Consider the following 15,895-nt stretch of genomic DNA (forward strand, 5'->3'; position numbering starts at 1 on the left):
AATATAATAATTAACAAATCTGAATAAGATTTGTAGGTATCAAAATAAGATTTTAATCAAAAACCCAAATGTTATCAGGCTCGGAACGGACCAGCCGGTCGAACCGGGAACCGGTTAGGAAGCCGGTCCGAGCCTGTCCGGTTATTTCAGCAGTGAAATAACCGGAGTGACCCGGGGTTGGCCCGGGACCCGGCGGTTGACCCGGGAACCGGTGTGACCCCGGGTCAGTAGAAGCAAAAGAAAAACGCGGGGCGGGCTGTGTAATTTGTAGGCAGGCGGTCTTGAAATTTGAACAGAATTTTAATGGGTGGGGTGGGAATTGAATGGGCGGTCTTGAAATTTGAACAGAAATTTTAATGGGCGGGGTGGGAATTGAATGGGCGGTCTTGAAATTTGAACATAAATTTTAATGGGCAGGGCTGGAAAAAAAACTAAACAAATGAAATTAAAAGTAAGACAATGAAATTATAAATTGAGGGCTGGGAAAAAAAACCTAAAATTAACACAATGGGCAGGCTAGAATTAAATTTATTTTTGGCACGGCATTCGCGTCGCCCACGTCGTACGGGTGCGCCCCTAACCCGAAGGTTAATCAATTGCATAGAATACATTGATATATTTCAATTTATTCTGAATTTAATTTATTCATCATATATTTAAGACTCAAATTAACAAAAAATAACAAACCAAAAGTTGTTTATAATTTATTTTGGATATATACAATGTATAACAATATTTTTAAATTAATTACATATATTTAATATATATAAATATTATTTATTTATTTATTACGTCATCCGGTTCGACCAATCCGAGCTATCCGGTCCGACAAAGTGACCCATGACCCAGCCATCAATCCGGTTTGATGTCCGGTCCGGTTCTGATAACATTGCAAAAACCATTCACAGATGGCATTTCTTGTCCGACACAATTGAAGCCACACGTATAATTTGCCTAACTAATCCATTATTAGGTATTATCTCAAGTTGTACACCCCATAAGGATCTATTTATTATTATTATTAGGGTTAAGGTGTAAAAATACCCCTAACGTTTTGGGCCAGAAGCAATTTTATCCCTAACGTCTAAAATAGTGCAATTTTACCCCTAACGTTGGAAGTCAAGAGCAGTTTTACCCCTAACGTTAATAAATCGGGTCAATTTCAGACACTATTATAAAACACATATATTTTTGTTCCTTATACTACACCAATTGCATAACAATTCGTTCTAAACAAAGATTTCATGTTTTTTATAATTTAATAATAGAATTGGAGATTAATATTTATAAATTCGGTGAATTTTTTGAATTTTTTTTTTGTCTAATTCGTACAAAAATGTTTGTGATTTGTTACTGATAAAATGACATACGTGCGAAGTGTAGATGACAAGATTCATGACCGAGAAGACAGTTTGATGAATTATTTCTCAAATTAACCCTATTTATCAATGTTAGGGGTAAAATTGATCTTGGCTTCCATCGTTAGGGGTAAAATTTTACAATTTTAGACGTTAGGGGTAAAATTGCTCCTGACCCAAAACGTTAGGGGTATTTTTGCACCTTAACCTTTATTATTAGGGATAAGGTACCAAAATAGGTCTATAGTTTTTGGGGAAGTATCAATTTAGGCTCCACGTACAAAATAACACCAATATAGGCTTAACGTTTTAAAAAGGGTACCAATTTAGGTCTCGATAACGGAACGAGACACGTCATTGATATTACTCTCTTAAGTTCCGTCAATTGTACGTGAAGGGAGAAATCATAACTTAACGGATTAATATCAATGACGCGTCCAATCCGTTATCGAGGTCTAAATTGGTACCTTTTTTAAATGTTAGACATATATTGGTGTACGCGGAGCCTAAATCGATACTTTTCTTAAAACCATAGGCCTATTTTGGTACCTTATCCCTTATTATTATAAAAGTAATTCTTATGGGTTGGCCAATTTACGAAGATAGTTTCTATGGTTCAAAAGTTTAGAAATAAGGGGTCGTACTTTGTGAATTTTACATTTAAAGGATGTGTGGGTTAATTTTTTAGCCAAACAATATTTGTGATTTAGTTAATTTGCAAAGTCAGTTTTTTTAATTCTTTTCAAATCACTCATTTTGGCGGTAAATAATCACGACAACAATTTTTGAAGAAATGACTGGGTTTGTAAATTGCAAAAAGCACAAACCCCTGTTTGCAAACTTTTAAACCATGAAGATTGTCTTTGCAAATCAGTCAAATCATAAGGTTTATTTTTGTACTTTTCTCTTATTATTATTATTATTATTATTATTATTATTATTATTAGAGATCAAATACAAATTGAGTTTTATGGTTATGGGAGGAGATCAGATTTAATCTTCAAGTAAAAAACAATGCAACTTTAATCTTAACGTTTACTAGACAGATTAATTTTAGCCCCGTTTGAAGATATGTTTTTTTTTCTCGTACAAATTTATATTCTGATCACTTTTCAACCTCCAACCTGACCCCCAATAAAACTTGAAATTATATATTTTCTATTAATGAAGATTTTAGTTTAAAATTACGATATTTTGAGAGTATTAAATCTATTTTCTTCCAATAATCATAGGACTAAATCGCAACTAATTATTAGTAGAACTTTAATAAAATAAGAAGAATACGAAATCAGGATTTTCATCTTTACCTATACACATGTGCCAATATGATTAATCTTTTTTTCCTATAATTCTTATTCTTTGAATGTAACTAACGTTTGACATTGCTTTTCCAGATTTTAAAAACAGTTTTTCTAATTAAAAGCAGCGTTTGCAAAACTGTTTTTCTTAAAAGTTGGGAAAGTTGGAAAAACTGCTTTCAGAAAAAGCTACGATTTGTAGTTTTTAGAGAAAGTAGTTATTACAAAATATCAAGAAAGCCGATATAAATTTTTTTCGGACAAAAATAGTCATAGCTTTCAAAATAACCTATTATTATATATTTTTTTTGATTTTTAGAACTTTTATTGTATTTTTATCCAACACTTGTCAACTTTTTCTCACCACACTTTTCTCTACAGCAAGTTCGGTTGGCCACAACTGAAGGACCCAAAAGACGGGTTACCAATAACAACAATCAAATACGCGGAATACCAATAACAACATCACAAGGATCAATCTAACAAACAATCAACCAAAGCACAACCCAAGTCCAAATCAAAATAGCAACTATAACCACAAGAATGGAAATCCAAAACCACAATCAACAACACAAGATTTATACGTGGAAAACCTCTTCGGTGTGAAGAGTAAAAACCACGGGACGTTTGAGGAGTCCACCCTACTTCTCTTATTATGATAAAATTGAGGGCAAAACAAACCCAACAAAGTCTTACAAAAGGTTTATAACCCACCAATAATCATGAAACAATAAGAGATTTCAAGAAGTAGACAAATACCAAGAAAGAGAAGAAATCAATCTACAATCTGCCCCAACTCCGAACAGACCTTCCCGACCTCCGAACGATACTCCCAACGGTGAGAACAAGGAACAATATGTCTAGAAGCTCCTGTCCAAAAATCGTGACGATCCGACGGTTCAATCTCCGGGAATCGACAAAAAACGTGAACTGACCTAAAGAGAGAAAGGCCAAATCCGAAAATCTCTTTTCTGTGTGTCTTTTCTTCTTCCTTCACTTATATTAAATGAATACAACTCATTCCAATAAATACACATTAATATAGCTTCTCAAAGAAGCCAAAATTAATAATAAATGGACTTTAAATATGGGCGGGACCCATAACAACAACAATACTAAACTGGCTCTTCATATGCCACCAATGAACTAAAGGGCTGACCGACCTAATGTACCCCCCCAATCGCGGAGTCTAATGTCAATAGAAACAAACTTTAAGGGCAATTTAGTAATCTCACATTAGCAACATGTATATATCTTTCTCTACTTTCTCAACTTTTTCCTATAACGTTTTTCTTCACAACAGGTTCTATTAGCCACAACAATACCAAATTAGCTCTTCATATTCCACCGACGAACTAAAGGATCAACGGACCGCCTCCCTCCGTCGCCAAGTCTCATCTCAATAAGGAACAAACTCCAAGGGCAATTTAGTAATCTCACATTAGCAATGTGTATATATCTTTCTCTACTTTCCAATAATATGGCTATGGTCCATTAAACACACATGTGGTCACAATAATCTTGTGTTTATGGTTCTAGATTATTACTTTAATATCAATTCAGCATAATTGGTCAAAATCATCTCCTTCCATTGACCTACCATCCATGTTCCTCAAACTTGACTCTTTAACTTATAGCCATGAGTTTTATATCATCATAGGATCATTACTTAATCTTTTTCTTTCTTTTTTAATATTTTAATCAATAAATAACTATCTTTGATTGCATATATACCATAATATATGTATATGATTATATACCCTAATGAAATGATTCAACTTGAGCAACATATAATATATATCAAAGATATAATATATATCAAGGTTATCAAACCCGGACCGACCCGATTGGTTCAATCGGACCTGATAGGTATTACAATCCGAAAGTGGCTATTTTATTACACCTTATAAAACCGCTCAAAAACCAGTGACCCTACCAGTCATCTGGAAACCCGATCACGGTTTAAGTTCAAGATTAGGTTTAATATTTGAACTGTAATTTTATTTAAGGAAAATCAAAATTTAATTAAAAATAATTAATTAAGTATTTTACTAATTTAGTATTTTTAGATATTATATTTTTATATTAACAAATTATTATTATGTTGACATTTTATTTAATATTTTGGTACTAAAAATATTGTTATATTGTTTCAAAAAAAAAATATTGTTATATTATTAGTCTACTTTTTATTGATTTTATGGACATTTTAGTTTTACATTTTTATTATGTTTGAAGGTTAAATAAAAACTAAAATTATTATTTTTTTAGGATTATTTGAATCCCGGTTCAACCATGATTGAACCTTAAACCCTTAATTTTCTAGTTCTTCCGATTCTTTGACAGGTCCGATTTTAATAATCATGACAAATCCAAAACTTACTGATATGAGTGTTTGTTATGGACCCTTGTGATTTATAAATGCTAAATTAATATTTTTTTTTGTGTTTTTATATAAAAAATAAAAAACTCCACACAATTTCCAAAAAAAATTCAACATTTTCCATCAACCAATGGTCATCAAACCCGCTAGATCCATCTCTCTCTCCGCTCCTTCATTTGGATTTGGTATTTCTTCCGGCTAAACACTGGAAGATAAGCCTGTCTTTACTTTGTTTTGCTTTTACTTTATTGAATAAAACTTTTAATCGATCTATCTATTATGGTAAGTTTGGTCGTTTCTCCTTTATTTGAAGTATATTGTTTTCGACCCATATTTGAGGTTTTTCTCCATATATAAGTATATCATCTCTATATATAGGAGTGTTATTACGTTTTACTTCATAGAAAGGTAGAAGAGTTTTGTGTACTATTTGATAAATTTGTCTCATTATCCTCGAGAAAGATTCTGAAATCAATTATGAGTGAAGCACGTCTCGTGCCGTTGTATGAAAAGCAATTCAACTATCTACCATTACTCTATCATGATCTATAATATAGATTGAAACTTATTTAATTATATTTTTTTTTATAAATTTAAACAAATCAAACTTTTACCTTTCTTATATAAATAGACCTGTCCACGGTTCCGGATATCCGTCCGGCCTGCCCAAAACCATGTCCCATGGATTGGGTTTCGACAATGGAAATTGATTATAGGCCTAACTCGGACCAAGTCCGCTAAAACCCATCTATGTTTTAGGCAGGTTTGTGATTGATAAAAATAGCCCAGCCCAGTCCAGTCCAGTCCAACCCGCATATTAATATTAATATTAATATTAATTATTAATTTATATATTTATATATTAATTATTTAATATAAATATTTAATTTTTGTAATTAAAAATTAGGTATGTATTTTTAAGTAGGTTTATATGGGTTGAGTTTGAGATTTGATTTTTAAATCCGAATCCAGCCCGGTCCGAGCCTGCCTAAATTAATAGTGGACTAGACTAGGTTGAAAGCTCGGTCGGCCCGGCCGACCCATGGACATATCTTATCCATACCTTATTTTATATATGTCCCATCTCTATCCATACCTTTTTTTATATATATGTAGCAATTTTTTTTTGTTGCGACTAGGCAAAACATTTGTTTGCTAATTGATTAATTTAATGAAATCCTAATTAACAACTTTCTCCAAGATATGCATTTTAATTCCAACGCTTTTCTTAACCACTAGAATCATCTTAATTTAATCGTTACAAACTAATCTTCTCCATCATTTATTTATTTCATTAACTATATTATATGCTTTTCATGGACCGCCATTTTATATTTAATCATTTATTCTTTATCATGTTCTTATGATTAGTATTACAATTACATATTTTAATTTATCATTCCAACTCCAATTTTACCATTATTTAATTAGTTGGACAACTTGTATTCACTAGATTTTTTAAATAAACATAATAACATTATATAAAATCTAGGATCATTTTTTTTTCTTAATATAAATCAGGATGTTTAGTTTTGTTTCATTGTTTACTATTTAGAGCGTGTTTGACATTACTTTTCTAGACTCTAAAAGCAGTTTTTCGAGAATGTAAAACTGTTTTTCTTAACAATTGGCGAAAAGTTGCGGTTTGTAGCTTTTAAAAGTAGCTGTCACAACTTATGAGAAAAGTTGATAATAATTTTGTTTTGAAAAAAAAATAGACAACTTTCAATATAACCTAATACAGTAAAACCTTTATAAATTAATAATGCTGGGACGGTTTGGTAAAGGCATGTGTCAGCTCAAATAAGTGATGTCATGAAATTTTATTAATTTATAGAGATATTAATTTATCGAGTAAATTTACTGAACTGACCCAAATCGGGACCAGAAGAAATTATTATTTTAAAGAGATTATTAATTTACCGGGTATTAATTTATGAAGGTTTTACTGTATATATTTTTTTACTTTTTTTTATCAACTTTTTTCCACAACAGGTTCTGCTAGACACAACAATACCAAGCTGAATTTTAATATTATATTGACTGTTTGTTGTTGTTAGTAAATGTTAATTGATTTTCAATTCTAACGTAACACTTTATATCCACTATTTGAAATAAAACAGAAAAAATAGCTAAATAGCGAAACACTTTATATTTACAGTTTGAAGTAAAACAATAAAAAAAGCCCATATAGAGACCAATTAAGGTTGGTTTGAGTGGTTAAGGACTTCAAATCGCTCGAGTTAGATTTTGAGTTCGAATCCTAACGTACGCATAAAACTTTAATTGGGAGAGAATTCACCTAAAAGGTATCTGACGAACCCAAAGATCGGACAAACTAAAACGCTATTAAAAAAAGAAAACCAAATTGACATTTGATTAGTTGACAAATTGCAGTTCTTAACCTCACAATTATTTTGGGAAATGACTCAACTACCCATTATTAAAGCTTTGTAGAAGCTATATATGCAAGGGCATTGTAGTCATTGCAGAATTCAACTTGCTGTAAAGCCAATACACTACTTATATACTTGAAAGCATATGAAAACTCGAAGATGACAGAAAATGGAGTATAAGCAACCTGAAGAAGCCTTTGAGTATCGACATCAAAATTTCTTTTCCGGCGTGACGTCATTTCCCGGCTATCCAGAGGTGATATATCTGACGAAAGTGATCGTTCTGAATTTTCTGTGAGAAGAAGGTAAATTTAATTTGTACACTTCTATTCTTAATTTTCCTGTCAAAGAATTTATTAATTTTCCGGCGGATTTTTTTTTTCTAAGTGAATTTTTTATATGATACACCGAGGGCCAGTTGCACCACCTCCGGCCATCAGAATCCACTATGAGAGGGTGGTTTCCGGCAGTGGCTAATAGAGGACTGTTTGGCTGAGTCCAATTTTATATTGGCCTATATACATTTTACAATTTTTCTGAACCAAATTCTATTCAGCAGATAATTTTAGGAGGCCATTTGCACCCTAAACCCCCAATCTGTCGGAAACAGGAGGTCGAAACCACAGCTGGTTCCGGAGGCTAGGGCATTCCTGGCACCCGTCTCCGCCCCTGGTTTCTGGTAATCATCCGCCTAAAAACACGTTCTAGAAAGGTCTAGGGATGCTACAATTGCATCCGAGATTAGAAATCTAGTTGGGGATGTTGCAATTGCACTCTCATATTTGGTATCCTAGCTCCGCCACTGCATATTTAATTTAGTTCGGTTTGATTTTGATTTTTAATACACACAACTTTAGGAGCTTGACGGAGGTGAAACCAAAGGGTCACGGAGAGTCCGTTGACCCAGCCTCCTAGTACATCCGGTTGGGATTCCATCCTGCTTCATCACTTGCAGGAAGCTTGTATTGGTTACTCTAAAGTACCTAATAAACCTCGAAACGATCATAATTTAGAATACGATGTGGTCATCATATATGTTTATAATTTAGATATGTTTAGTGTTTATTTGTTGTTGCTGATAGCTGATAGATATTGAATGATCTATAAAAAGGAGAACCAGATCAACACTTAATAACAGTTTCACGATGTCTTATAATTAACATATGAAAGTGGTTGATTAATTGTGATTAGGAGGTGGAAATTAAAATAGAGAAATGGTGCTATTTCCATCTTTTTTTGATGGAATAAGTAAGAAAGGGAAGAAGAAGAAGAAAGATGGAGGAAAAGAAGCAGCAGAAGCTATGGCTAATGATGCAAGAAAGAAAGAGTTGATGCTCAGTAGTTCAGGCATTGTTAACTCCAACAATTCCCATAATTTTGCCTCTGTTTGCTCTCAAAGAGGTCAGAAAGGAATTAATCAGGATCGTCTGCTCGTTTGGGAGGTAATTCTTTATATCAAAATGTTCGTGAGAGGTTGTGAGTTTGAACTCATCCTCTTAAAAAAAATTCATTAATTATCTACTGATTGTAATTCAGTTGATAATACAGGCTGAGTTTATTAAAAAAATCTCATGTTCGATTTCCACTAGACTAAGATCCGGACATGATTATCTCAATAAGGATATATGTGGTTTAGTAAAGAAAAAAGGTTTAATACATCTCTAGTACCATGTACTTGTCCGGAAAAGTCAATTGTGCTTCTATACTTTGAAAACGTTTCATTTACCCTTTGATTTTGCTTAAAGTGACTTATTATCTAAAAGTGATATACGACCTTTTGAATTTCCTTATAGAGATCTATTGGCTTCTTGAACTTAACATGTACGTACTTCAACTTGTTTAAAATATTCTCTTGCAGATGGAATAAATAAAATGTTTTCAAAGCATATGACATAATTGACTTTTTCAGACAAAGTACATGAAATTTGGAATGTGTTCAACCTAAAAAAGTGTTCATTAATGTGCTTAGACAAGTATAAAGAAAGTTCAAACAATTTCTTTTTATTAAGGATGAATTTCAAACTATCTGTGTTTATGGTGATTTTAGCTCGTTTTGTGAGAATTTTCTATTAGTTCGTCTATCAGACAGGTGGATCAATATTTCACAATTGTTGAGATATGGGACTGATATAAAAAAATTCACATCCCTCTTATCCGCCTTCCAAACCGGTAGGGGATCCAAAATTACAACAAACACATAGATAGTTCGAAACCTCATAAATAGAGAAATTGTTATATGAAAGTATTAAACTTGTGTATATTTTTTTTTAATATTAAGAGCTCAATTTTCATATTTATCAGAGGGCTTCAAAAAATGTTTAAGACGGGGTTGACGAGAACCTACTAATATACTTCTTTATGTGTTATAGGAATTTGGATGTCAAGAGGACATGATATTTTGTGGAATATTTGATGGGCATGGAGCATGGGGACATGTAGTTGCCAAAAGAGTTAGAGAAAGTGTTGCTTCTTCTTTGCTATGCAATTGGCAAGAAACTCTTGCTATGAAATCTCCTCAAATTGAATTAGATGATCACTTTGATATTTGGAAGCACTCTTACTTGAAAACTTATGCTGCCGTTGATCTTGATCTCAAGCTTAATCCTCAACTCGGTTCCTTTTCTAGTGGTACCACTGCTTTGACAATGATCAAACAGGTACGTACACTCCCCCGTGCAAACATATATAGCGGCAAAGCCTGAATCCCAAACCCGAGTGTGCCATTTTAGCATTCTAAACCCTCTTTCCGGAATAGAATTCGATGGTTAGAGGTGTGTTAATGGATCCTCCATGCCCTGCACAGATTCATGGGGTGGGGGGAGTTTGAGCATCCACTGGTCGCCAAAATTTCTATGGAAGCTATATACATGGCTTTAACTTTTTTTTATGTAAAAACACCAAAAAAATATCAATTTAGCACGAAAGACCACCACAAACACTCCCGTTAGTGAATCCTGAATTTGTCACCATCTCTGTGCACCTATCCCTCCACCACTGCACAAATATATATCGGCAGAGGGAGAGGGGAGTTAGGAGGGTCTGTCAACCTCCCGATTCCGAAGAGAAATAAAGAAAAATTATAATTACAGATAAAAGATTTGGTCACTAGACATCTAATTTCCTCTCTATTCAGAATCTGTCACGAATTTACGTCAGAATTATTTGTTCTGATGCTTCCTAAATGAAAAATATGCAATTTTTCATCCATTGATCTTGAGTATGAATGTTAGCAAGGTAAAAACATATCAAATAGCCTAATTATGCTTTCTATGTTCGTTCATCAGGGTGATCATCTTGTTATAGCAAACGTAGGCGATTCTCGAGCAGTATTAGCAACCGCTTCTGATGACGATGGACGTTTAATACCAATTCAACTTACCGTTGATTTCAAACCCAATTTACCTCGTTAGTACTCGCATTTCCCCCCAAAAAAATCAATTTAAAAACATTAACATGTAAATGTAAGTCTTAATTTGCTATGTTTGAATGGTGGTTTATTGCAGAGGAAGCAGAAAGAATAACGCAGTCAAAAGGAAGAGTATTCTGCTTAAATGATGAGCCAGGTGTATATAGAGTATGGATGCCAAATGGGAAAAGACCTGGTTTAGCTTTATCAAGAGCTTTTGGTGATTACTGTGTTAAAGATTTTGGACTCATTTCTATCCCTGATGTTACTCATAGAACTATAACAACCAGAGATCAGTTTGTCATTTTGGCGACAGATGGGGTACGCACTAAACACGATATTTTTGTTGCATTTATATAATAGATAATCATATGGAATAGAGGTGACAATTATCAGGTTCAAGTCGTGTCAATTTTGGGTTAGTGTCAAAATGAGTTAACTCTAACCCAACTAAAAAACTTTCGTATCATAATCGTGTTAACCTAATCGGATTCGTATCATGTTTTCGGGTTACTATGCACGTATATTATATATGACACTATTTTTAAATATTTATGTCATTTTTTTATTAATATGTTAACATTAACCATCCAAAGTCCGCTAATATCATATTGGGAGTCATGATTTTTATTTTATTCAATAGTTTAGTCCATTGAACTGTTTAATAATTCAAATATTTGAGGGACCAAACTGTTGAGTTGAACAAAAGTTAAGGACTAAACAATGTATTATTAACATACGAGGATTAAACAATGTGTTAGGTAAAAAAGTAGGGACTAATAAATTTTAAATATTCGTGTCGTTTTCGGGTTAACAGTCAACACTAATCCAACCCAAAAATTTGCTTTTATTTTCTTGTCAACCCAAATGACGCATTACCTAAACTCAAACACTAACATTGCGTGTCGTGTAATCGGTTCATGTGTACTTTTTCCACCTCTAATATGGAGTGTATAGATCCACAACAGATTATGACACGACAGCCCCAATCTGACACCCCTACCATAAAGAGAGTTCTTATACCTTATGAAAAAGAAGGAACACAAACTAATTTGAGGTGATATTTTTATTGTTTTTATCAGCTATGGGATGTTATTTCCAATAAAGAAGCAATAGAGATAGTTTCTTCCACACCAAAAAGGAAGAAATCAGCAAAAAGATTAGTGCAATGTGCAACTCAGGCATGGAAAGACAACAAAAGAGGCATTGCAATGGATGATATCTCTGCAATATGTCTTTTCTTTCATGATTCAAATTCACCATCTCAACAGGTTGAGAAACCGGCTAAGTAGCTAATCGAACTGATCGGGTCATGTAGGAATAAGGTTCAAGTGTACCGACTACCGGTCTATCAAGTCTTAACAATGTATCTTTCTTATATTGTATACTGCAATAGACTTACTTCTATCTACTTTTTTCTATTCTCTTTTGTATTTTAGATCATATAAAGTTGTAGGCCGACAGTTTCTAATACGACAATACAATTTACAGAGATAACATGCTTGACACAACTCGTTTAATAGGATTATGCATTTTGTTTCATTTATATTATATAATCATGTGATTGGGCTGTCAAAACAGGTCAACATGATTCGTGTAAGTTGTAATCCACAAATTAAACGAATCCGGGGTAAAACTTAATGGATTCAGAGCGAAAACAGGTTAACATGTTTAACCCACAGAACAAAAGAGTCATATCGTGGATTGACTCGTCAACTCGTTATGATCCATATAATTTTTAACCAGTTGACATGTCATGTCGATCCAACCAATTTAAGTAATATATCTTTATGGGTTTATAATACATTTTACCCTAATGTGTATATATACATACTCTTCTTTCCCTACAAATTTAAATTCTAATCAAATTCTAATTTATCAATAGAAATGGATTGATTTTGTCCCATTTAGTTAACTACAAGTGTTGTTACAAGTTAGGTCGACCGGACCGTGTATCAGGGTTGATAATGAACGGGTAACTAAAGCAGGTTCACCCGACATGTTTACGACTCGTCAACCTATTTTAACATCCCTAGAATATATAGATCACATAACACGATTAAAACACAATAACAAATTTGGATATCCCTATAGAGTTCAAATGTTGGCAATGAGATTAGGATTTAACAACACCTGAAATCGACTTCTAATTTCTTGTTGCTTGCTGTGTGACAATCAGTTGAGCCACAACAGTAGCATACTGCAGAGCTGTATGTTGAGCAGTATAGTGATCCAAGAGACCGTACTCGGAAAAACTGGGTTCTATATGCATAAAATGGCCAGGCAACGATCTTTTTGAGACTGTCTCTTGCCATATATCAACAAATTCTTCCATGATTTGCCTGGCTTTCTCTATCGAAGAAATTGGGAGATACTCCACCTTCAGAAGACACAACTCGCATTAGAACAGATCAGAGTTTTGAGTTTTGATTTGACAACTTCCAACAAATAATAGAGAATGACACCAAGAATAATGCTACAAGAACATCACAGAGAGAAAGAGAGAGTAGGGATGAGGATGGATTACGTTTCAGTTCGGTAACCAAATTGGTTTAGTTCAAACCGAACCAAATCGGATTATATTAATAATATCATTTTGCAACCAGAATAATACTAAATAATAAAAAATTGTTATATAGTACTTTTGCTTAATAACAATATTTTCTTTGACAGTAATTGATTAATCATATGAAACTAATTATATTTTAATCATATAAACTTATAAAGTGTATTAAGAGAGTTATATAGCTAGTTTGGTTTGGATCATAGTTGTTGAAGGCACAAGGCGCACTAAGGGGTCCTGGAGCCTAGGCGCAAGCAAGCGCTTGATGAAAATGAGGTGAACACTACGTATTATCACTAAGACTCACTCTATTACTAGTTAAAGCATAAGTCACGATGAACCAAAACACACACTTATAACCACACAAACAAGACAAAACCACTTAAATATAAAATGTCAAAAACACCAAGTTAAGTCCATAGAGGCATATACTTATCCTAAGTACCTAAAAAAAAGAGAACCAAAAAACCAAATAATCATCATCAAGATCTTCCTCAAAATTAATATCGTCCTCTCCAAAGTCTCCACTCTCATTTTCATCTCCAATTTCCTACTCCTCCTTTTCTTTATACTTTTACTTAGATTAGATCAAGGGTTAAAATTAAGTTTACTTAGATTAGATTAGATCAATGGTTGAGATTAAGCAACTGTGAAAAAAAAACCATAATCAAAACACTAAAGGCTACTGAAGTGTACCTTGATGAGTCCTCGAAGCCCAGGTGAGGCGCACAAGGCGAGAGCCTTTTAAACTGCGATTCGCCTAGGGGAATCAAGGCTCACTACCTTGAGCCTTGCTTAAGGCACACCTTTAACAACTATGGTTTGGATTTTCTCAGAAAAAACCTAACCGCAGCGAAAACCAAATTATTTAACAAACTGAAAACCAACCAAACCGAACTAGAATTCGGTTCAGTTCAGGTTTTTTGGAGTACGGTTTTGCTGACCCTTAAGAGAGAGTGTCCCTGGTCCTATGTCATTATTTTGATGATGACAAAGTATCATAAAATCAAACCATACTTAAAGCTGTAATACAAGCAGAAGCAGCTATCTTGCTAATACATTGTGTTGCAGCAAACAATAGAACACACTCAGTGTGGAGTGAATCCTATATACAACCACATTAGATCAAACATTCTGTGAAACCAAGCTCTATTTCGATCTCCAAAGCCAAATTGCTTTAATTGGGTCTGAATTAGCATTCACTAAAACATGTACTTAAATCCCTAACTATGTATTAGTGGTAAATAAACACCCAGTCACCTACTCAACAAACGTTCAGACTATCCAGAGAAAGCAAAGGCACCATGCCAAATGAACTCAACATCAAATAGGCACAGAAAAATCCCAATTTTATGGTGATTTGATTTGTCTTGGAATAGAAGAACATTACCTCCATGACAATTCCTCTCAAGTTCTCGGAATGATTTGGAACCACTTTCCCCACTCTCAACTGAAAATCCCCAAGTTGATATTGAAATCCCTACACAAAAATCACAAACCAACAAGAAGAAACTACAAATCGAGAAAATTCTGCAATTATGCCAATAGAAAATATCAAAACTTTGCATCAGAATGATAATTTGAAGAGAATAACCTCAAAGAGAAGTGCAACCCTCGATTTATAAGACTGAAGTTTCTCCATTATGGCTTGAATTGACGAATCCGCCTCGACTACGAGCCTTTGACCTCGGATCATGAAATAATACTTGTTTGGCTGCTCTGGTAGAGAAATCCCCAGGAAATCCCGCGGGAATTCCGCTGAAAGGTTCTGTTCTGGTAATCGTATAAAATCGAATTTCAAAAAATTGAAAGTCCTTTAATGGAGGTAAAATTGAAGAAAAGAAACAAGATTAACCTCGAACCATGGGCTTATAAGAGGTTAGAGTAGCTTTCCATCTCCCTTCTTTAACTCCACTGATGCTCTCGACGCACTGCGATACTTCATTTAGGATTTGGGTGTTCACAGTTGTTCCTGCATTCGGTTGCCAATGTAAAACCCTACAAGTACATATTTCGATTATAGAAATTCATACGAAATCCATTGACTACAGCGAAAATAGGGAGCAGAAATTGGAGCTTTACCATTTCAGTGGCATCGTCTCCGGGGAAGAGTAGAAAACAGAAACGCCTTCGGTGAGATTCTGTCTCCTCAGCAAAGACAGAAAACTGAACCTTGAAGTTTGATGAAGCAATGGAGCAACGATGTCGTTTAGGCTTTGATTGGATGAGGAACGATGTCGTTTAGGCTTTGATTCGATGAGAGGTTTTAAAGCGCAATTAAAGGGAGGGTAGGAAATAGTAGGGAAGGGGATAGAGGGTATTACCCTTACCCTTATTTAGGAGAAAGCGAACGGTTCATCAAAATTCTTTCAAACCCACCGATTTGATGGATTGAAAATCTATTAAAAACTTATTGATTTTGAAACCTTTAAAACTCTTACCCTCATATTTTTTAATCTAAGCCCTTGTTTGGGAGGAGGTTAATGGGAGT

General features: G+C 33.9%; 2 protein-coding genes across 5 annotated transcripts; one reads left to right on the forward strand and one right to left on the reverse strand.

Annotated features, from left to right (window-relative positions):
- The first annotated feature begins 7,581 nt into the window (after positions 1-7,581).
- Positions 7,582-12,272, forward strand: LOC136220003 (probable protein phosphatase 2C 41). The gene is made up of 6 exons (XM_066007651.1): positions 7,582-7,740; positions 8,627-8,877; positions 9,805-10,092; positions 10,720-10,840; positions 10,939-11,162; positions 11,924-12,272. Exons 2-6 carry the CDS (start codon positions 8,650-8,652, stop codon positions 12,131-12,133), a joined length of 1,071 nt encoding a protein of 356 aa, XP_065863723.1. The 5' UTR covers positions 7,582-7,740; positions 8,627-8,649; the 3' UTR covers positions 12,134-12,272.
- On the reverse strand, positions 10,087-15,638 carry LOC136220004 (mediator of RNA polymerase II transcription subunit 20a-like). 4 transcript variants are annotated; one of them, XM_066007653.1, is made up of 6 exons: positions 15,487-15,637; positions 15,260-15,402; positions 14,999-15,177; positions 14,795-14,884; positions 12,975-13,221; positions 10,087-10,230 (listed from the first exon to the last, which is right to left on the reverse strand). In XM_066007653.1, exons 1-5 carry the CDS (start codon positions 15,498-15,500, stop codon positions 12,988-12,990), a joined length of 660 nt encoding a protein of 219 aa, XP_065863725.1. In that variant the 5' UTR covers positions 15,501-15,637; the 3' UTR covers positions 10,087-10,230; positions 12,975-12,987. The 4 variants fall into 4 exon arrangements, with proteins under 4 accessions (XP_065863725.1, XP_065863727.1, XP_065863726.1 ...); XM_066007655.1 differs by lacking the exon at positions 10,087-10,230 and having other exon boundaries at positions 12,861-13,221; positions 15,267-15,376; positions 15,487-15,638; XM_066007654.1 differs by lacking the exon at positions 10,087-10,230 and having other exon boundaries at positions 12,861-13,221; positions 15,260-15,376; positions 15,487-15,638.
- Between the last annotated feature and the right edge of the window lie 257 nt (positions 15,639-15,895).

This window comes from Euphorbia lathyris, chromosome 2 (assembly GCF_963576675.1).
Source record: "Euphorbia lathyris chromosome 2, ddEupLath1.1, whole genome shotgun sequence".
Taxonomy (NCBI): Eukaryota; Viridiplantae; Streptophyta; class Magnoliopsida; order Malpighiales; family Euphorbiaceae; genus Euphorbia; species Euphorbia lathyris.

Excerpts from the sequence above, each read along its gene's own strand:
- LOC136220003 (XM_066007651.1), top strand. The coding sequence starts at position 8,650 with ATGGTGCTATTTCCATCTTTTTTTGATGGAATAAGTAAGAAAGGGAAG. Across the intron at positions 8,878-9,804 it reads ATCGTCTGCTCGTTTGGGAG|GAATTTGGATGTCAAGAGGA; the intron begins GTAATTCTTTAT and ends TATGTGTTATAG. Across the intron at positions 10,841-10,938 it reads TTTCAAACCCAATTTACCTC|AGGAAGCAGAAAGAATAACG; the intron begins GTTAGTACTCGC and ends GGTTTATTGCAG.
- LOC136220004 (XM_066007653.1), bottom strand. Across the intron at positions 14,885-14,998 it reads GGGTTGCACTTCTCTTTGAG|GGATTTCAATATCAACTTGG; the intron begins GTTATTCTCTTC and ends ATTTTTGTGTAG. Across the intron at positions 13,222-14,794 it reads TGAGAGGAATTGTCATGGAG|GTGGAGTATCTCCCAATTTC; the intron begins GTAATGTTCTTC and ends TGTCTTCTGAAG.